A 21,387-nucleotide genomic window follows, 5' to 3' on the forward strand; every position below is an offset into this window, starting at 1 on the left:
AGCTGGCGTGAGTATCGATTCATGGAGACTTACGAATTTGTATCTTGCCAAGGACCAATGTCAACCCGAACCCGAAACACCACGCTGCTCACATGAAGACGCTACCATTGGAATGCGTCTTTGCATGTATGCAGGACCTTCATTTCAGCCACACGGAAAGTTCGAAGTTGCCGAGAACAGGGTGATTCTGGACAGTCATGCGTGGGGTTCAGTCTTGTCACTATCCGTGATGCCATCTCTGCTGTAGCTCTACGAGGCTGTGCTGTTGAGAACATCTATTCACTTCTGACGGTGGACCTTGGCGATCGTATTGACAGTGTAACGAGAGGAATAGTTGAAATACTAGGTGTCGATATCCAGAAAAAGGGGCAAAGAATGTGTATTTAGTAGAAGAGTTCTCCCGGTCATTCTTCAATCCCGTCATCACATAAGACGAATACACTCTACAACATCACATTCTGACCATTCGGGTCGAAACTTTTCATATACTTCATCATGTTGGGAAAAAACCTTGCCTCCTGCATCGCTCTGCTGCCTCTCCTTAGCGGACAGTCAGCAGCCGCCCCTGCGCCTTCTAAGTGCACCTTATCAACCACCGAGACGTGGGAAGTACTCAAGCCCTTGGTCGGAGGCCCCCGCCAGGAGCACGCTGCTGTTGCTGTCGGTGACAACATCTACGTTGTCGCAGGCATCGAACCCGACGCAAGCCAGCCAACGGGTGTTTCCACAATCGACTCTGTGGAGGTGTACAACGTCCCCAAAGACGAATGGTCCTTCGCCGCGCCGCTTCCGATCCCCATGAACCACGCCAATGCCGCTGCGGCCAATGGCAAGGTCTACATCCTCGGCGGGCTGTCTGGCGGCGCGGCTTTCCACGCACTGCCCAATTGCTACGAGTATGATCCTGCGACGAATGTGTGGACTGAGCTCCCGCCCATGCCCAATGGCACGGAGAGGGGCAGCTCCATCCTTGGTGTCACTGGCGATAGGATTATTGTTGCCGGTGGCATCAGTCTGCTAGAGCTTGGAGAAGATGGGCTCCAGGAGACTGTTGATACTGTTTCGTCTTACAACTTCGTCACAAAGGAATGGGAGTCATTGCCTAGTCTACCTGAAGGCCGTGAGCACGCCGGCGGCGGCGTTATCGGAAATAACTTTTACGTTGTCGGCGGCCGATTCCGTAGCCAGACGGCAGTCCGCGACACAGTCTACGTCCTCGATCTCAAGACGCTCAAATGGAGCGAGCGAGCGCGCATGCCCACTCCTCGAGGCGGTGTCTCGGTGGCTATCGTCGGGCAACGAATTTACACATTCGGAGGAGAAGGAAACCTGGACCCGGAGGCTGGGTTTGTGTTTAACGAGACGGAGGTTTATGACGCACGCGCCAACTCCTGGGAGAAGCTTCAGCCGATGAACACACCTCGTCACGGCATGGCGGCTGTCGCGTACAACGGGAGCGTCTATACGCCTGGTGGTGGCATTCGCGACTTTGGCATCGTTGACAATATGGAGGTTCTCCACCCCAGCACACTTAGCTGGTAAGGGGAATTAAGTCGGAGTAACCGCTTTGCTCGTTCTGGCTCCCTTCGGAGCTAGTAAACAGACAATGCCCCTAGAGACTAACCCGGGGAAAAGTAGTAGTATCTTAGCTAGCTATCAATCGCTTTCCTCTTTTCTCAAAATCCGCCGGTTGTCCATGGGAACTAAAAGATGTCTACTGCTAAATTCCATCTAGTGGTTCAAGCAGCAAAGGGTGCGAGGCCCCTGCGGACAAGCTTTCCAACCAGGGGTCAATCCGAACCCGAGATAACCTTAAATAACCCCTGCAATCCGACGGACTAAGTGCGGACTTTGATTCTGACACTATCTATCCGTATCGAGATCAGTTGAGATGATATATGGATTACTGTCTGTCACTCGATTGATTGATGACCTCGAATTTGCTGGCGAGACAAAATACTACTTCTTCACGTTTCCTACCTCATCATCCGACTTGGAATCAAATTACAACACATAAATTCTATTGCACGCTTCCCATCGATTTAACGAGGAAAGATGCAAGCTTGGCAATACAGCTCCATTAAGGAGACTCTGGAAAACTCCCTTACTCTCAACGAAAACGCAACGCCACCAGAGGCATCATCCCTCCCCAAAGACCATGTCCTCATCGAAGTCATCTCAGCGGGCATCAACCCCGTTGAATATAAGCTGCCCGAGATCCCCGTTTTTGGCAAATTCATGATTCAGCCCAACACGACTCCGGGCTCAGACTTTTGTGGCCGAATCCGGTCCAAAAACGGTGCCGATGGATTCTCCGAGGGTCAAGTTGTTTTTGGGGCCTTGAGCATCGGAACCAAGCTCCCGCAATTTGGTAGTCTAGGCCAGCTCCTCGTCGCTCCCTCCTCCAACATTGCGCCCCTCCCTATGGGCGTCGACCCCGACGACGCAGCTGCTATAGGCACTGCTGGGCTGACGGCATTTCAGTCGCTTCCGAAAGAGCTGTTGAAGCCAGGTTCCAAAGTCTTTATCAACGGTGGAAGCGGGGGCGTTGGTTCCTTCACCATCCAATTTGCAAAAGCCACCGGGGCCTATGTGGTCGCATCGTGTTCGACTGCAAAGGTTGATCTTTGTAAGCGTCTCGGGGCGGACGAAGTTATCGACTACCGCAAGCTCAACGTTGTTGCCGAACTCAAAAGGAAGGGGTGTATCTTCGATATCGCTGTGGACAATGTTGGCAGTCCAGAGGGCCTGTACGATAGCTGCTCACATTTCCTCAAGTCCGAGGGAGTATTTGCCCAGGTTGGTATGTCGAAGTCTATGGTGGGCATGTTGCGGAGAAGCCTGTTGCCAGGATTTCTCGGTGGTGGAAAGAGGAAGTTCCAGTCCGTGAGGGTAAAGCCGAGCCAGGAGGATCTGGAAGTGATTGGCAAGCTGATAGTGGACGGCAAGGTGCGAGTGTTGATTGATGAAAAGTTTGAGTGGCGTGACGCACCAAAAGCATATGCGAAGCTTAGGGAAGGACGTACAACGGGGAAGATTATCGTTCATGTGAACAAGACTTGAAGAAATGTCAGTCTGGTCCTCATTTTCTGGTGGTCTCCATTCAGGTTCTCTTAATCATGTAAGGTAGCACAGACAATCGCATAATTACACTAGGTAGGCTGGGAAACATCGGAATCTTGTATTAATTACTTCAATCGTCTTCTGATATCATTATCAACATGCACGGCGTTTACGACATGTATAACATCCATGGTAAAGTATGGGTGGCCATCGAAAACCCATCATCACGATCGTTCTTAGATTCTTTCGTCTCACGAGTCGAACTCAGGCGCACTTTGTACAAGATTAATCGACCAAAACATCAAAGTCTCAGTAGCAATATTTTGGAACGGGGTATTGAGTTTGAGAAATTTTTCGTTGAAGTAAAGCAGTCTATATGATATCCATCCGCTATATCTTACATTTTGCCATCGCTCAACCCAACTAGGAACTTATAGCCATCTTCGCGTCGCCACTTCTTTAGGTACTAGCTAGTTAAATTATCAAGTCCAAATGACAAGCTAGTTCGAGTCGCTCTAGATACTGAGCACACTGCATGCAATCTCACTGGTACTCGATGCAGATGGCATCGCTCTTGATGTCCATAACCTCAGCAATGGTGATGTTCTCGGCGATACCAGCCATCCACATGACGTGGTCGAGTGTGGTCTCATTGCCATTGTCGTTGAAGTAGGGCAGGAATGCGTTGACACCGAGGGAGGAGGGTTGCACGCTGGACCAGAAGAAACCCTGAGCGACGTTGTTACCGCCAATATCAGTCAGACGGGACTCGTTCTGGGCCTGCCACTGCCACCAGAGACGGTCCAGATTGGTGTGGTGAAGGAAAAAGAGCGGATCGCCGGGTGAGAGAGAGGGGTCGTCCATCTGAGGGATATGATTAGTCTCATGAAATAAAAGGTGCGCGTTGTGAGAATGGAACAGTCGCTTACAGTACCGCCGATGGCGTAGTGGCCACCAGTGTGAGGGGAGGCACCCAGGCAGTTGTTCAGATTCACGTAGTCCTCAAGAGCCATGCATGCATCGATGATCTTCTGAGCGACCTGGTCGTACTCCTTCTGCTTGAAGTCACGGCTCAGGCACACAGGGGCGACACGGTTGAGCTCGGTGTCGAGAGTCAGTCTAACATTGGTGTAGGGTCCATCAATGACGCAGCCGTTCGCGTCGAGAGAAGCGGAGCCGAAGCCGGCCGTGGCGCTGGCGTTGAGGATGCTCGCATTCTCCAAGGGGAGGACGGCTTGCTCAGCCTGTTCGTCCCAGTATCTGCATGTGGCCCACTCGTTAGTAACAATATCGCCTACGTATGGTCATGATGCATCTATGTCAAGCCCAGAGAAGAGCCTTTAATGCAAAAGGGAGGAACTGGTTTGTCACGAGTCACTTACGGCATGGGGCCAGTGTAGCCGCACTCATCGCGGAGGAGCTTCTCCTGGACTGTCATGTACCAACGGTGCCAGGGGAAGAAGGCGCCCTAAACAACAACCTCTGCATTAGCCTTCGTCTATGATCGTGTACCCGCCTATTTACTCGACGCTTAATGGTTCTGAACACTTACAACAGAGTGAACAAACTGAGCCTGAGAGACGTGGGCAGCCTGGAGTTCTTCCCAGCGAGTCGTGGAGCCAGCATACCCGGTCTTGGCAGGAGCCTGGGCAGGGTCCATCAAGCAGAGGGTCGCGCTAATGTACGAAGTCTTCTCATCGTCAGTCAGAGCGGACCTGTTGATTTCGTGTCAGCGAACTTCCTCTTCATAGCCTCGTTTTCTAAGGCGAAGAGGGTGGTACCAACCAAGATTTGCGGACGGAAGGGTTAGTGCAGGCTGCTAGAACCCCCTGAGACGCAGCCAAAATGGTGATGGCTGTGGACAATAGGGAGGGCATTTTTGCTGGTGGGCGAATATCTTCTAACTTTAAAGAGATAAAAAGAGTGACTGTAAAGAATGACTTGTGGTAAAAGAATGAGTGAAGCTTAGTGGTAATCGTAGTAAAGACTGTGAGCTTGCCTGGAAAAAGAATATCTACGTCTTGGGACAGATCAACATCTATTTATCAAGATCACATCCTAGTGTACAGACTTCATCAAGGCATTCCGTCTACCTGGGTCATTTCTGGCCAAGAATAAGCTGCCCAGCAGTCAACCTCCATTCGACTTGCTGTGGTTGCATACCTGAGCATGGCGCAATACGCCAAGTCGGTTAAGGCCGACCGAGACCCCCGTGCTGCATAAGGTAGAGCACCCATTACCCCCACCGAGGCACATCTCCTTACCCGCACTTCTAGCTGCATTCCACTAGGGGACAGAGATAAGGCCTTCTGGAGATATTATTCCATCACTTAGAATGCTACATTACACGAGTCGCTGTCCTGATTCAAGTCTAGGACGCGTAGTCCGATGCTGAGTATAGACTAGTGCGGCTCAGTTTTAAATCGATATGGCAAGCACAAGGTCGTGGGCCCAATGTTCCTGGCGAAATCAACATCTGGTTCGTCATGTTAATTGAGGAAGTGTGGACTGCTACTAGAGCAACCTTGTCTACTTTACACATTGGGACCCTCATGCAGTTCTAGTATAGGTAGGTAGGTGACCTGGTAGTTGGTCAACATGCCGCAATAACCATAAGATGTCAAACTGACCGCGGCTAACGTCCGGGCATACCATTGAAAATAAGAACGTACTCCGCCACCGTGGCGGAGATTGCGTTCTCGAAGTGGGTTCAAGATGTTGCAATCTGTGGCACTTGCCGCACTCCGTCCGCTCGTCAATTCTCTGTTGTGATAACTACCTTACCCCTGAACACCTTAATCTAATCTTCACAGTCAGCTTTGTAATCCCTCCGATCTCTACCCTTCGAGCACGCAGAGCGAGTCATATGCTACTTTACTCCGTGTCGACTCTTGGCTTTTAAGCTTTTCTTCGTGGAGGCGGTGCCTGAGATCCTCTCCCGCGGCCACGGGTACATCCGAAGGCATGCAAGCACACCTTTTGTAGTGGGCCATGGTCGGGCCGTACTCTAACTAAGTATATCCGTGGTTCCCAATAAGAACGTGCAGGGGCATCAATATTCCTACAAAGTATCACTGGACACAATGTTTTTTTTCGGGGATATCAGTAATCAAGACCTAGCATTTCCCAACCCAACGCACTGATCAGGCTTCGTCTTAGATAGGAGAGTTCCTCCAAAGGGAAGCTGCCATATGAATATAGCAATTATTCTAACTTTACACCTCGATAATCACTAGAGGCCTATGGAAGACCTATTTAGTCCATGCTGTGAACGGGAACCCCGCGGATACGCGCATTTCATGACAAACACGGACCCATATCCGCCCCGCCCCGCCCCTGCCAGGCTCACCCCTTCCGCCCCCTTTCCTGCTCCTTACTACTATGCTGACCTACGCTTTTGTAAGATGTTGATAGGTTAACTGTCCGGAGCCATCCTTGATAGTAGAGTTAAAGCGTACGCAAAGGGCTTCAGGAAAGCCTAGACCTCACCATTGCTTATGTGCAAGAAAGAATATCACATTTCCCTTTCGGCAGCCTGTTTCATGAAGCACGACCACATAGCTCGCAGTGAATCCATAGTTCATCCGACGTCAGCTCCACTCTAGCGGGGAGATATTTGAAAAAGAAAGAAACGAGCATTGGCAACACTGACGATTGAACAATGGCCGCGATGTAACCCTTACAGACCGCGTCACCAACTAGTCCGAGGTTGCAAGCTTAGCGCACCAAGCCGGGCGATATACCGAAGTCAGTTATAGACCCTCAGTGCTATCGTCACCTAGGATGACGCACTCCTCAATATTATCAATATGTCTTCCAGGGCCTCATTGCCGGCCTCGCTACTTTGAGGTCGCGTCACAGACTCATAGACGCAAAAGATCAGTGATCTATGGCGAATCGTGCCATGCACCTTTAAAAGGCATCGGGGACGGAGAGACCGAGCTGAAGGAGTGTACCAACATGCACACCATTAGACGCGATTCGAAAGCTGCTTTCTAAGTTTTCAATTACCATTGCTGCTTTAGAATTGGCAAGGTTTATAGGTTCCACGGTAGGCATGGAGACTACTGCCTGGAGATCTGACTACAACCGACCGCGCGGTTGTTAGTCGCCAAGGATCGAAGCGGCATGTCTTCGGCGAGAGGCCGAGATTTGCGCTTAAATCTTTCTCCTGTTCCCCCACGAGGAAAAAGGCCGGCTAAGGTGAGCCTAATGGAGTACCTACGGATACAAGCTTCTAAAATAAACCCCTGCAGCGGCCGGTTGCCGGACGCCGGTCCGTGCTTGAAGCTTCTGTCAAACCGAGACCGACTGTAGGTAGTTCTTCCGGCGGCATTGCTGACAGCCAGCGGAGATGAAGCTTAAATCCACCCGATGTAAGAACCTAGTGTATGCTACATTACACTCACATCGACTAACGGATGCATTTAACATCCAGTATCGATCGTTTGAAGGCGGGAAAAGCCTCGCTTCTTTTGGTCTTGGCGGTTGATATGGCGCATAAAAACTTTGCCGCAACCACTCACAAGCCCAATTTGGACGACCCCTCTGAGTCAGCAACGTAGGGGTGTATGGGGTGAAGAATTTCAGACCGACAATATTTCAACCATCATAAACCCCGACAGCGGCAAGTGAAAATCACATGGATTCTCTGGTATTGAAGCAAAGATCATGGTTGTTGTGTGGCAACAGAGGAATGCCATCGCCTGACACCATCTTTGCTATGTAACACCTTGTTGATTTCAGGCTAATTTCTTTATTTTATCACGAGCGCCACTCAGCTTTACTATTCAGAAATACCTACCGGTGTGATCAATACTCCATTCCGGAGTTCACAGGATAGAGGAGTTTATTTTTCAGATATTCACAGAAACCCACTTGTATTCACTTATGCTTAAGGTATTTCCAGGTTATTACAATCGATTACTACCGCATCAATAGAAGCCAGCAGCTCTGGCAACGACCTCCTTAAACTTTCTTCGGTCCCGCTCTCCTAGCCCGCAAAGCTTCTCGTGCTCTCTCGTCACCATAGCATCCAAGTCGATACTGATCATCATCGTCTGAATCTTCCATTGACTTTTAGGCTTCCATGCAGAATACGAAATACATGCATACCCAACTCCGAATGGTCTCCAACGCAGCAGCCTCCCAAGTATACGGTACCAGCCTTGGCTTGGCTGCGTCTGGCATTGGCAAATCTGGCTGTGTTCAGCAACGATCGGTCGAAGTCCGGCCGCGCGTTTAGACTAGGAGATACAGTTGATCCAATAACAACACCGATGGAGCTGGCGAAAGCTACGGACAAGACCTTTAAGCTCACAGCGACAAGATATGGCTTGGCGTGCGCTAGGCCAATTTCACATAGAGGACAACTTGTCAAAATTACGGCAGTTTTGCGACTAGGAACGTTAGAGCCTACCCAAGTAATAGGGGTAGTTATCATACGTGCGATCAAGAAAGCCAGTAATTAGCAAGTGCTTGGCTAAGTAAATATCTAACTCAAACCCAGCAACCCACAACACACCTTGGGCATATGATGTGAAAACTGCGGCACCCAACCAAAGGACTTACGATAAGTCAGGCAAGCTACAGTAGTAGACACTTTTCTCCTCTTAAGTACCTAGAGAAACAGAGATTGTTGACTCAGGTGTACAACATATAAACAAATAGGGCCATCGCACCTTGGCTCACTAAGCAAACAATAAAACCACCTGGGGATCATCTATTTATCAATGCTACTGATGTCTGTGGAACAAAATCAGATGCTGTTCACTTACAAGGAATGTAGTTTCCTAGCGTCTTCACATACTTGCTCTTATTCGTCTGTGTTTCGGGTGCACAGGTATTCGGTTGCGTAACAATACCATCCGAAGCTTGACAGATTTGCAAATAATTATAATGACGACCTATTGTCAATGGCATATGCAAAAACTCCAATTGGTTATTCTGTGGCATGTTTCAATACCCATCAGAGATCCCATCAGCGTCCTCCCGTGCCCTGCGCTTCCTGTCCGCCGCCCACCACCACTGATGAGACTCGTCGTGGTCCGATGTATCACCTTCATGATCAGCCCAAGGTTTGGGGCTAAGGATGTAGTGAATGTTCTTGACCTCCTCATCCCTCCAAATAGCATCGTGCACGCCGTTCCATCTCAGAGTCTTTAGTGCGTTGTAAACGTACGGCAACCCCACCCATCGTCCACGAAACAAATTGGCGAGGAGGTCCTGATCAGGGAATACCCACTCTGCAGGTGCGCTCTTGACACAGTCTACTATCGCCTCGTACTGGTCTTCAGAGGGGACTACGACGAGAAGACCGCTGTTCAGGAGCCCAAGTGGCTGCTGAGTGAGATCCTTGCCGTTGGTCTGGGCTGCATCGGGGTCGGTGTGGTGAGATGTAAACGGACAATTGGCCGGGACCCAGCTCGCCGGATAGTGAGGCTTCTTAAGAGGGTTGCAGGTGCACGCGTGACCGGCAGCGAAGACCTTTGTTCCGGTAGTGATGGTGGTGCCGGCGGGATTCAGTGGCAGCAGCATCAACTCGTCCATGTTCTTGCGCACGAGCATGTCGCAGTCTAAGAGGACGACTCGGCTATACGCGGTGAGAGAGAAGACGGTCAGTTTGGTCCATGTGTCTTCAAAACGTGGCTCGCTTGAGTAGTCTCTTGTGTTCGAAGGGCTTAGTCGTGGAACCCGTTGGAGGGGTATCCCCCTGGCAGCAATGGCGGCGCGGCCCTCCTCGGGAAAGCAGTCTGTGTGAAGAGCGATGAAGGGGTACTTTGTATTTGAGGCCAGGAGGGCATGATGTAATGTCAGAAGCCCGGGAAGGTAACTCGTGTTTGTGATGAGACTAGCCCAGACTTGAGAAATGTCAACGTTGGTGAGACTCAATGCTTGGGAAGAAAACATTACCTTTATCTGATTGTACCGTCCGCTTGGCTTGTGACATTCTGCCGGCTGTTTTCTTGCGTTAAACGTGCCTGTGGGATTTCTGGCAATAGTGATGAATAGTCTGTCAGGGTATCCTCTGCAGTATATGTACTCAGGGCGTTCGTCCCTTGATTCATGAGCCACTTCCTGGGTGGTGGAACAAATGCTGTACTCGGCCCGTGCCGATGACAAGTTGGCCACAAGTATTGTGGAACGGAATACAGGACCACTCTCAGCATCGGAAGCATCAATCTGATCTTGTTATGAGTTCCGCATGCTAAGACATACATGTAGTTTGAGATTCTATTTCCTCTTTCGATTGTACTCGCATAGCCAAGCCCGCGCCTTTCCGCGAATCCGAATCATACGTCACTCGGGCGTTAAGCGATTCAATGATGTGGAATTTGAAAGCATTTACATGGGCCTATCGGCGGAACATGTCTTTCTCTTCCTCCGGAGGGGGTCACAAATCTCGAAGGAACCTGTCTCTCAGCCTCCACGGCAATTCTTGGCTCGATCAACAGCGTATGGCCATTATGATCTGCTTCCTGGTTTATCCTGGCTCAACATCCATTCATGGGTCACTCCATGGAGATATGAAGCCGTTGATAATCGAGGAGTTCAAGCTGACTGAGAACATCCCAGTGGCTGCTATTAGCGAGGCCAAGACTGGAAATTGGACACCAAAGCCGGGTCAGCTGTGTCACGTCCACCAGCAAAAGTGATTAAGGCCCGCCTTTGACAGGGTCTTCAAGCAACCCTGTACCGTTAGATCGGATTCAAGTCATTTAATGCCCGAAACTTTCTCTTTTCTCCTCCCCGACGGGACTAGGCGCTTTAGCAAAATCTCTGGTCTTCCTCAGGGTTTATATCAACCGCTCCCGCGTTTCTGGTGTTTACTGCTCTGCGTAAGGTATGCTGCTGCCAGTACTACGGTGAGCTTGCCGTTGAATTTAGTCCGCGTAAGGTCCCACCGTGGTAAGATGGTGTCGCTTGGTGATCATGTTGCAAATGTGGTCAACATAACAATCATGTCGGATTCTTCAATAGCAGTGTTGGTATGGGCTATCAGCATCATGATCGTCTCAACCTTTCTGCCACTCTGATATTAAGCTGCAGCCAGGTTTTCGGCCTCCCTTAGATCGTGCGATCAGGGTGGTCGTTACAGGCCCCAGATTCATGAGACAAGGATTTTGTGTGCCGGTAACTGGAATTGAACCAGCGACATCTGGGCTCTAGAGGCCTTGCTAGGTGCATACATTGGGAATGCAGTATTTGGGAAGCACCCATTGTTAGGGCCATTTCCGCACAAGTGCGCGTGAACTCAGCATCATGCAAGAATCATACGCTCACAGCTAAGATCATATGGCTTGTGAGGCTTAAAATAAGGGTTTGAGCCTAAACACTGATCTGGGTCTTTGACGGCCGGTTCTGAACGGCCGATGAAGGGTGCCAAATGCACTTACGATTCTGCATACAGGCATAAGTTTATCCCTTCCCTATCTGCGGGTTGGTGAAAGTAAGGTATGAGGTTCAAATCACAGATTTAAGCGCGGGCCCTTCCCAGTACATCCATCACCCCGCCTCAGTGACACCCAAGCTCCAAGTCATCATCGGGGAGCACACAGTGCGATTTATCGGCTCATTACCTGGCCACTTACAAAGTTGCCGGCCGCGTCACACTTCACGCGGTGTGTCTTCGCTCGTCTGTGATGGTATTGATGGCGCGCGGAGTGAGGGTAGGGATCTGGTTGAGTTCTAAGGTGCCGACTGCTTAGGGACGTACGCGTACTGCGAAGAATTGAGTTCACGAGGATCATTGGTGGACAATGGGTTGGAGAGGGGTAATTTGCCTATCTCAACTTCTATGGATTTCTCAACCAGCTCATCCCTCAAGGCTTCGACCCCGAAAAGGGCAGACCAGCCTCGCAACCACAATTGCCCTGAAAGCTTGCCAGAAAACTAGTTTCCATGCTAATAATTCGAGTTCAGCAAGTTTTGCTCCTTAAAAATGCCGCATGTTAGCCTCACTTCTCTTGCTTAACTCTATCTACTATGTAAGGAACAACACAAAAGCTCTAGCTTAACTCAATATCTGCGCTAATATAAATCTTAACCGGATGTCTAACTGTTCTCTGAGTCGATACTTTCCACGTTCGAATGAGAGCGAGTCATGCCACAAGTGAAAGCTATCTTTCCCAATCTGAGACAATGTTCTGCGAAACAAATTTAAGCAGCATTAAGCCCGCTTGAAGACATCGTGTTGATCCTTTATCTCTGCAAGTCATCTTTAGCACCCCACTGCCTTACATTCTTATCTTACGACCAGGTGAAGGCCAGTTCCACAACATGTACTTCGTTATTATCGTCCTCTTGGAGACCCTTGCAGCCTCTGTAGCCGCACATCCCATTGTAGTCTCCCCCGATCTCTCCTACGACTCGGCGCCATCATTCAGAAATGGCATGCACACGAACAATATCAAAATCAAAGTAGGGGAAGAAGGTAAAGTTGAAAAAGCCTCAAGTTCCTAGCCTAAGACCTTTTCAACTGATTCTGATATCTTAGTCACAGATCAGCCAGACCTTCAAATTAGGGATGAGGCTGTGGTTGATGCCCTCGGCTTAGACCCCGAAGATGCTGGGATGTCCAATCAACACTATGACAAGGAGATCGCTCACGTCTCTCCCAATAATGATTTCTCAATCGTCCCAAGAGCAAATAAGAAGCCGACGAAAGCTGAAGTAAAGGCCGACGACAAGAAGTTTCATAGAGATCAACTACGGCCAGACGACGCAAAATACATCAACAACCTTGACAAAGCCAATGCCAATAAATGTGGTAGAAATTGCCAGAACTCCTTAGACTCTCACCGCTCCCAACAGAGCAAGGAGCTAAAAGAAAAGCAGCGGAACGCGCCAAATCTCCCAGGCTCAAGGGCATCAAGAGGCGAAGTCAATAGTAAAGAGGATGACTATCAGCACGATTTGAATCACCTGCGTCAGGACAGAGGCGACATAGGTCAAAACGGCAAGAATTCCCTCAGCTCATGGCATTCAGTCGAATCCGCCAATTCGAAGGCATCTAAGGCCTCGAAGGCTTCGAAAGGAGGCAATCATCATGGCTGAGTAGCTTAAGAATGGTTTGAACCAACAACAAGTATACGGATTGTAACAGGCTGGAAGTTCGAATTGTCAATGTTTCACTCAATTCTCAGGGAAATATGTGATCAAGAGGTTTTTTGAGATAGTTTTTGTAGCAAACGAAGTGTTGTCGCAATCCTCTACGATCGGTCCGCCTTCATGCGGGCCAGATGCTATGAACGCGCCGAACTACATTTGGAATGCTCCAATATCTACGTGCAGGACAGGATTCCTGAAAGTATTAGCTACAGTCATATATAAATTTTCTCTCACAGCGCATAGCTTTCACTCACAAAAGAGACGTTTTGAGATACCTAGGCTTTGTTCTTGATTACCTGATTCTAGCATGGCTTAGTTGATGCGATTGTTCAGTGGGCATCACGCGTAAGTAGGTTGTCAAGGGGCCTGAGCTGTCAAGGCGTTTCCCAGGGCAAAATCAGACTGCTGCTCACCCCGCCTACGCTGAAAACACCCAAGTCTCATCTCATCACTCTAAATCAGCAACCCAAAGGTGAGCAACCGGACGCAAGAATAGGGTGCTTCGCCACTATCTCTATCGTCTTCCTGCGTGGGTGCGGCGACCGCCGAAGATGTACGAAGAAAGAACCATGCGACCGTCATTCTGGAATTTGAGCACAAGGCGTGCCTAGTTTTCTCGTCCACTTCTCATCAGCAAAGCTTGTGTTGGCTCTACTTGTTCTACAATCAGTTGATAACCTGGCTCAATATTTAGAGAGGTTAAGTGGACGGCGGCTCTTAAAGCCCCTCTTAGGGGGGCGAGAAAACCAATCCCTGTCAATCTCTTTGAGAGAGCGCGCACGCGCCGCTCCGAGGCCCCATCTGATGTTACCAAAGTGCATTTCGGACCACATTTCATCATCACTCGCGCGCCCTTCATGTCAACCCGCCGGCCTTAGAACCGGTTAGAACAGCCAAGAAGAAGGGACATCGCAACTACTCACCAGTCTTATAGAGCTATCATAGGCGCTTATCCAGACATTGAAATTGTCTCATAGAATTCCATTTCCAGATCGCCATCAGAACAGAAAGGATTCATACATATATACAGACACAGACACAACGATGGCATCGACAGCAGCAGCCAGAACATACCTGGCCTTCCAGCACAACGCGAAACTCACCACCCTCAAGACCATCGTCACCGCCATCCGCCCCTTTGCAGACCTCGAAGAAGCCAACCGCGGCCTCTTTAAAGATGGAAGCGACCAAGATCACGTAGTCGTAACGGAACAAACAATCTTCCACCCCCAAGGCGGCGGCCAGCCCTCCGACGTCGGCTCCATGACCGCCACCGCAGGCTCCTCCTTCGCCGTCAACTCTGTACGCATGGACGCCGTACGCGACGGCCAGGTACTGCATTTCGGACGCTTCAACGGCGACGCGATATTCAAAGAGGGCGACGAAGTAGAGCAAGCCATCGACGTCGAGAAGAGGCTGCTGTACTCCCGCCTTCATACAGCAGGACACGTCCTCGGCGCAGCGGTGCGGCACCTCCTCGAGAAGGAAGTCGAGGGCTTCGACGAGCTCAAGGCGTCGCATTTCCCGGACTCGGCATCATGCGAGTTTCAGGGCCTCATTGATGGGAAGTGGAAGGAGCCGATCCAGGGCAAGGTAGATGAGTTCTTGGCGGCCAGGATGCCGGTCAAGGTCGATTTCTGGGACGAGGACGATTTTCGGGCGCGGGGGCTCGAGAGATTGATTCCGGACCGGAGTCTTGCGCCGCCCGGGGAGAAGTTCCGAGTTGTGGAGATTGTGGGCGCCGAGGTGTACCCTTGCGGTGGTACGCACGTCGACACGACAGATTTGTGCGGGGAAACTGTCGTGAAGAAGATTTCAAGGAGTAAAGGGAAGTCAAAGGTCAGCTACGCGGTGAAATAAGGGTTGTCAAAGATTTATGAAGATTAGAATCGCATGGACGCATGAATAATAGACGTTAGACGGTATGTCATGATACTTGAGAGGGAAGTTATTCTCCTCGCTAGAATATCTCTTGGTTCATGTGGACTTCAGCTTAGAGTCCACATAGTTCTTGATATTTAGAAAATACATCTATTCGTGGCTTGCTGAATAGTCTCAGATCACGCTAAGAACATGTTTGACCATGGCTATCGCCTTCTCCTCTTCCAGCCGCCGAGCAACCAATTGAAGGCTGATGGGCATGCCATGTACTGTCGCGGCATCATCTGAGTAGAAAACATTAGCCATGTTGGTCCTTGATTATAACAAATCAAACATGACTTACATTCGGCGTGGATAGCCTCGCAGTCTTTGCTGAGTGGCTTCTCCGTAGAGTCGAGAGGCGTGTCCAAGCTTTGGTCTGCTGTCAAGCCAGTCGGGAAGGAAACGCAAGAGTAGTCGAGGACATTGTAGACACCCGTGTATCCAACTGTAAGTTCATGGATTAGCACAGCTCCTCAAGACAAGTCAAAGAGGTGGTCATGATCTTCGAACTCACCATGCTTGAAACCACCGCTCTTCACACTCGCAAACGGCGTCGTAGGGCACAGAATCGCATCGATGCCCGCCGCGTTCCACCGATCGAGATACCGTTTCTGGAACGCGGTGCGTTCAAGGTGAAGCTGCCACATATCGTACGTCCCGAGCTCCTTTGCGGTTCCGTACGCCGCCATCTCAGGCCTGAGTGGTTCTCCCGACTTCTCGAGCTCTTTCTGAATGGAGATACCGCCATCAGCGACAAACATGCGCTCCAGCAGAGTCAGTCCCTGCCTGTGGTCGACAGGCTCCCAGTCGACAATCTCGATATCGCTACCAGCGGCCTTCAGCTTCTCGACAGTCGCCTTGAGCGCGCGGGTGACGGGCGGTGTGGGCCTGACCATGCCGTCGTTCCACATTACTGCAATCTTCAGCTTCGAAGGGAGTTGCACCTCGCGCCACGGGATCGGGACGCAGCGCGGGTCGTGGAGCCAGGTCTTTTGGTTGACGACGGTTTTGCTGTAGAGTTCGAGGTCGGTAATGGTTCGGGTCATGGGGCCGTTGACAGATTGCACGGCTTCCTGGCCGCCCATGCCGGAGCGGCAACCTAGGGTAGGGAAGCGGCCGAAAGATGGCCGGAGGGTGAAGATGCCGGTGCAAGCGGCGGGAATGCGGAGAGAACCGCCTTCACGAATGAGAGAATCAGCGTCTGACCTTCGCTCAAGCAACAACCAGAATTGGAGTGATCTAAGACTTACCGATATCCGTTCCGACACCAAGCGGGCTGCCCTTGAACGAGATAAGTGCAGACTCTCCACCGGAGCTCCCACCGCTGGTAAGATTCCTGTTTCTGGGGTTCACCGTTCGGCCAAAGACATTATTGACCGATTCCGCAATCATCATCGCCGTCGGCACGTTCGTCTTGACGTAAAATACGGCGCCGGCCTCCTCCAGCAGCGTGGCGAGGGCAGCGTCGTACTCGGCGGGGTTGTCGATGTGAGAAACGAAGCCTACGGTGGCATCAAGCCCCTTGAGATTGAAGTTGTCTTTGAGTGAGATGGGCAGGCCGTGGAAGGGCCCGATGGGCTTTCCGGTGCGCTCGAGGTACTCATCTCTGGCTTTTGCTGTTGCAAGTGCGCGGTCGAAACACGTTTCTGAGAGGCAGTTTGTCTGATTTACTTGTGAGTGAAGAGCCCACCTGCAAGTGAAGGGAGTTGGGCGGAGGAGAGGAGAGGGGTACTCACCAACTGATGGGCGGCAACGGCCTTCTTGCAGAATGCTTTTGTGACCTCTAACGACTTGAGTTCTCCGGATGCGAGCTTGGGGATCAGATCGGCGGCGTCGCTGTTCGTGATGGCGAGCTCTTTCTCCGTGAACCAGCCCGAAGTCTCCGGCCACGATGTGACATCGTCTTGAGAATCCGGCGGAAGTAGGTTCTTGGGAACCAGCCATTCTGAGGGGAGTGACGCCGCGAGTGACTCTCGTTTCTTGGCGGCTGCCAACTCCCATGTCTCGGTCTTGATGCTACCCATAGTAAAATAGTTATTGGCTGAGATAATCAGCTTGAATGTTGCGTATGAGGATGTCTCCTTGGTTCGCGACCGATAAGATATTTAGGTGGTCAGGGAAAACGATAGCCTCTTCACGAGTTGAGTTTAAACACACCAAGCCCGGCTCCGGAACTGTTAAATAAAACCAGCAACGGCTACTGGTGGCCTAAGTATTACTACATTCGTAGTCTAGGAGCGATATGGCGCGAACAAACCGCCCCGCGCCGCACCGGTCATCGGTGATTTGATTCGGGGCGCATCGCCCGAGATCTGAGGAGACAGACCAAAGTGACGGGTTACAGTGTCAGTTCGGATCCGCGGGAACTGTGGTGTTGCGAGGGGCCAGTTGACGCGACAGATAAGACAGCCGGGGAACATTCATGTTGAGACGTCGTGCGGAGACCTCGACCACCAACTCAATTCACCTTGATAAGCTTGAACACAGGCTGTCAGGCCTGTACAAAGTCAACTCGTTTCGATGAGCTCTACTGCATAGAAGCGGGGACTTTTCCAGTACCTACGGCCCCATGGGTAAAGACATCCTTCAAAGCACGTTCATGGAGGGGCAATGCTGGAGTGTGGACTGCCCCCTAGTCTTGGAAAGGACGCTAAGTCGTCCTCCCCGCGCGTGCCAGCTCTCTACGATCAAGCAAAGAAACCGCCAACAATGGTGATCTCAATGAAGCTAACGCTCTGTGTAACGCGGGAGGGCAATTCCGGTGCTACTCATTATGGTCCATGACGCAGACAGCCAGTGTCTTCAGATTGAACCTAATGAATTAGCTCCGCTGTCGCACCGGAATAAACGCCGCCATGTGACCGTGAGGGTCGCTGCCGGGTTCCTTTTCCCGCAGCACTGGTAAAACCTACGTATAGTACATGTATGACCGTAGATGCTCAATGAGTTTACGAATGAGATGGTGTAGTTCAATTCTAGAAAACCTCTTCACCAAGTATTCGAAAGTCAATTGAGAACGCGCTCTAGCAAAGTGGGACGCGTCTAAAAGAGCCTTAGCCCTACCTAAAATTCTCTCAAATCGATATCGCCGAGCCTTCCCATCGTCGCGTTCAATTCTACGGTCGCCATCGCAAACGCTCGCCATCAAGACTTGAAGCACTACGCTACACCCCATCGCCGCGTCTGAACTATCGCGACCACGTCCAGAGCGTATCCGGCGTGTTTGAAGAGGCTGAAGGGCATCTCCCTAGCTTCTCGCTAACCCTCTCGGACAACCATCGGACGACGTCTCCGGGGAGAGCCCTGAGCTTATCGTTCCATTCTGGTTCGTTGCGGGGTGCCTACGATCTCCAGCATTTGATAACGGCACCTTGGTTGCTCACAGTGCAACAGGAATATCGAATCACAACGCTTTGCGACAAGAGCCGACCAACACGGGGAGCCGACAATAGCTCAACTGAGTCGGGTAAACACCGATCGCCTACACGGCGACAGCCATTGAGATAAGAAACTATACTCAAAGAGGATGTCAAAGAACGCCTAAACGGTTCCTGTGACGCTGATTATCCCCCGGTCTCGATTACCGTACGGGGGAAAACAACGCCAGCCCTATCGCAAGACCCCTGCTCTTTATTCCTGTGACCATATTCCTTATCTCTTGGGAGATACCGGCCCGCGATAAGTGTCGAGCTTGACTCTTGACAACTTGGAGACAGCTAGCAACAGGGTGCAAACGGCTTATGGTTGCAATTCTCATAAGACCTTCACGTCGGTCAGGGTTCAGGTGCATCTGCCACGGTGAACGGTGTGCTTGGGCTGGTCAACTTGTTACCGCCATCCATCAATTGGCACTCCATAAGTTGATTTGCCGATTCAACAGAGGCTTGTTTGTTTGCGGTATCCCTTGCCGAACCCATCGCCCAACATGGCTTTCGAGAAAGTCCGTCAATATCTGAACGTGCAGTATCAACCGGGTGAGAAGAAGCTCGTTTCCAAGATTGACTTCTTCATCTTGACCTTTTGTTGCTTGAGTTACCTGGTCAACTACGTGAGTCAATATCTCTTCGCAGGTTTTACCTGTTGATCATGATGGGCAGCAAGGTTCTAACATATCCTCCTAGCTTGATCGTACCAATCTGAACAATGCATACGTATCCGGCATGAAGGAGGAGTTGGGGTTCGTGGGGAATCAGCTCAACGAGATCAACACATGCTTCACAGTCGGGTAAGTCAAGAGCTTGTCATCAGACTGCACCTCCTTAACAACGACTAACAACCCACCCAGCTACGTTATCGGACAAATCCCATCCAACCTGTCCCTCCACTACGTCAAACCGCGCATCTGGTTCCCTCTCATGATGATCATCTGGGGCGGCCTGACAATGTGCACCGCCAGCGTTCACAGCCCACAATCCATCATGGCCATCCGCTTCTTCCAAGGCATAGCAGAGGCCTCAACCTTTGTCGGAACGCACTACATCCTCGGCGCGTGGTACACTGAGCGCGAGCTCGGCAAGCGCAGCGGCATCTTCACGGCCTCCGGCCTCGCAGGCACCTTCTTCGGCGGTTTCATCCAAACGGGCATTCACAGCAGCATGAACGGTCTGCACGGCCTCTCCGGCTGGCGCTGGCTCTTCATCATTGACGGACTGATGACTGTGCCCGTCGCCATCTACGGCTTCGTGTGCTTCCCCGATACGCCCCACACCACAACGGCCTTCTACTTCACGGAAGAGGAGAAGGTCCTGGCGAGGTCCCGCGTGCCCGAGATCCAGGAGCGTTCGCCGCTGACGTTCCGCTTCGCGAAGAAGGTGCTCACGTCCTGGTACTGGTGGGGTTTCGTCATGCTCTGGATCATTGCCGGCGAGACAGAGTCATTTAGCACGAATTCCCTGTTGGGTCTGTACATGAAGAGCCACCCGACGCATAAGTACACTGTCGCCCAGCTCAACAACTATCCCACCGGCGTACCCGCTGTTGGCATCGTCTCGACGCTCTTCTGGGCGACTTTGACGGATTTCCTAGGTGGGAAGCGGTACCTTGTCGCATACTTTATCGGCATCACTGGCGTGGCAACTTCTGCGATGGTTCTCGTTGCTGCTAGAGACCCAACTAGCGCTGCGTCAACATCGGTCGTGTTTGGCGCGTACTACTGGGCTGGTGCTGTGTATGCGTGCCAGGCCACGTTCTTCGCGTGGTGTAATGATGCGATGAGGTACGAGGAGGGCATCTTCCGCGGCGTCGTTCTCGCGGGTATGAATCTGGGCAGTAACGCCGTCAACGCGTGGTGGAGCATCATCTTCTACGGCGCTTCAATGGCACCGTGGTTTACCGTAAGTAGCCCTCCTGTTTTTTCTGCCCGGTGAGGGTTCGAGAACCATACTGTTGGGAATGAAACGTGTGCTGATATTTGGGTCTGCAGAGGGGCATGTGGGCCATGATCGCCAGCTCGATTGCCTTGATTGTCTGGACCAGTGGGCTCACCCTGCTCACGCATAGGGAAGAAAAGCGGCGTGTGCTCAATGCTGAGGCGGGGGAGACTGGATCCATCACCAAGGGACCTATTGCGAAGGACGACGATGAGCAAGTCTGAGAGTATTAAAGCGTGCGGAAAATGGTTGAGATGTTGTATTCACTGACTACAGAAGATGACGCTATAGTGAAAATCAAGAGTTCCTTATTGAGCCCTTCGTTGAAAAGTGGATTCATGATGATTTTTTGCGGTTGGTGGAAATGTCTTGACGAGCAGCTAAGATTGGGCGATCGTGATTCGAAGTCTAGGCCATTGCTTTGCACAGCTCAAGATGACCATGACTTCGCCTGAGGTAGGTTCCCTGTGTCTTGAGTCTATTCGAAGGCAAGCCGTGTGGAGGTCAAAAGCAGAAATGCTGCTGAACACCAAAGTAAACGGAATCCGGGGAGGATAGGGATGTATTTCGAATCGGGACAGACCACAAGCAACGGAATAAGGGCCGCACCTGATCGGAAATAATTCAAACTGCCCCCACGTCGCACGGCACTTTCAGAGAGACCCCTTCCGTCCAGAGCGAGACCGACGCGGACCCTGACAGATATTCTTGGAATTGCCGAGGCCGGGAGCTGACGGGTCCACTTTACAAGCTCGCGGGTGCCGAGGCCGGAACCAAAAGAACGGGCCCGCCCCACCAAGTGCCGAGGTGACGGATTTGAGATGTAGCTCTTTTTCCCAAACCAAAGGTAGCGTCTGCTCGTAAAGCAGCTCACTATCTCGCTGTTTCGCGCTCATTATGATAAGACGGAATTGAACTTGTT

The 21,387-nt window shown here is 51.1% G+C and overlaps 8 protein-coding genes across 8 annotated transcripts; 5 read left to right on the forward strand and 3 right to left on the reverse strand.

Annotated features, from left to right (window-relative positions):
* Positions 1-495: 495 nt before the first annotated feature.
* HER10_EVM0013201 (kelch repeat-containing protein) lies at positions 496-1,542 on the forward strand (the record flags this gene model as incomplete). The annotated part of the gene is made up of 1 exon (XM_035482565.1): positions 496-1,542. The coding sequence occupies one exon, from the start codon at positions 496-498 to the stop codon at positions 1,540-1,542; it is 1,047 nt and encodes a 348-aa protein (XP_035337850.1).
* Positions 1,543-2,055: 513 nt separating this feature from the next.
* HER10_EVM0003391 (zinc-binding oxidoreductase) lies at positions 2,056-3,063 on the forward strand (the record flags this gene model as incomplete). The annotated part of the gene is made up of 1 exon (XM_035473068.1): positions 2,056-3,063. The coding sequence occupies one exon, from the start codon at positions 2,056-2,058 to the stop codon at positions 3,061-3,063; it is 1,008 nt and encodes a 335-aa protein (XP_035337054.1).
* A 543-nt stretch (positions 3,064-3,606) lies between these two features.
* HER10_EVM0005516 (uncharacterized protein) lies at positions 3,607-4,940 on the reverse strand (the record flags this gene model as incomplete). The annotated part of the gene is made up of 5 exons (XM_035475130.1): positions 3,607-3,927; positions 3,993-4,323; positions 4,446-4,531; positions 4,616-4,778; positions 4,849-4,940. The coding sequence occupies 5 exons, from the start codon at positions 4,938-4,940 to the stop codon at positions 3,607-3,609; spliced, it is 993 nt and encodes a 330-aa protein (XP_035337212.1).
* A 4,081-nt stretch (positions 4,941-9,021) lies between these two features.
* On the reverse strand, positions 9,022-10,012 carry HER10_EVM0012897 (uncharacterized protein; the record flags this gene model as incomplete). The annotated part of the gene is made up of 2 exons (XM_035482276.1): positions 9,022-9,923; positions 9,976-10,012. The coding sequence occupies 2 exons, from the start codon at positions 10,010-10,012 to the stop codon at positions 9,022-9,024; spliced, it is 939 nt and encodes a 312-aa protein (XP_035337829.1).
* A 2,330-nt stretch (positions 10,013-12,342) lies between these two features.
* Positions 12,343-13,119, forward strand: HER10_EVM0001075 (uncharacterized protein; the record flags this gene model as incomplete). The annotated part of the gene is made up of 2 exons (XM_035470836.1): positions 12,343-12,496; positions 12,560-13,119. 2 exons carry the CDS (start codon positions 12,343-12,345, stop codon positions 13,117-13,119), a joined length of 714 nt encoding a protein of 237 aa, XP_035336856.1.
* A 909-nt stretch (positions 13,120-14,028) lies between these two features.
* On the forward strand, positions 14,029-15,033 carry HER10_EVM0000545 (alanyl-tRNA synthetase; the record flags this gene model as incomplete). Its single annotated transcript, XM_035470321.1, has 1 exon — positions 14,029-15,033. Exon 1 carries the CDS (start codon positions 14,218-14,220, stop codon positions 15,031-15,033), a length of 816 nt encoding a protein of 271 aa, XP_035336819.1. The 5' UTR covers positions 14,029-14,217.
* Positions 15,034-15,228: 195 nt separating this feature from the next.
* Positions 15,229-17,156, reverse strand: HER10_EVM0002840 (amidase; the record flags this gene model as incomplete). The annotated part of the gene is made up of 5 exons (XM_035472534.1): positions 16,833-17,156; positions 16,347-16,758; positions 15,611-16,273; positions 15,398-15,541; positions 15,229-15,338 (listed from the first exon to the last, which is right to left on the reverse strand). The coding sequence occupies exons 1-5, from the start codon at positions 17,118-17,120 to the stop codon at positions 15,229-15,231; spliced, it is 1,617 nt and encodes a 538-aa protein (XP_035337002.1). The 5' UTR covers positions 17,121-17,156.
* Positions 17,157-18,915: 1,759 nt separating this feature from the next.
* On the forward strand, positions 18,916-20,751 carry HER10_EVM0005618 (major facilitator superfamily transporter). The gene is made up of 4 exons (XM_035475226.1): positions 18,916-19,144; positions 19,218-19,321; positions 19,382-20,429; positions 20,519-20,751. The coding sequence occupies exons 1-4, from the start codon at positions 19,022-19,024 to the stop codon at positions 20,687-20,689; spliced, it is 1,446 nt and encodes a 481-aa protein (XP_035337219.1). The 5' UTR covers positions 18,916-19,021; the 3' UTR covers positions 20,690-20,751.
* The last annotated feature ends 636 nt before the right edge of the window (positions 20,752-21,387 follow it).

This window comes from Colletotrichum scovillei (genome assembly GCF_011075155.1).
Source record: "Colletotrichum scovillei strain TJNH1 chromosome Unknown Contig00002, whole genome shotgun sequence".
Taxonomy (NCBI): Eukaryota; Fungi; Ascomycota; class Sordariomycetes; order Glomerellales; family Glomerellaceae; genus Colletotrichum; species Colletotrichum scovillei.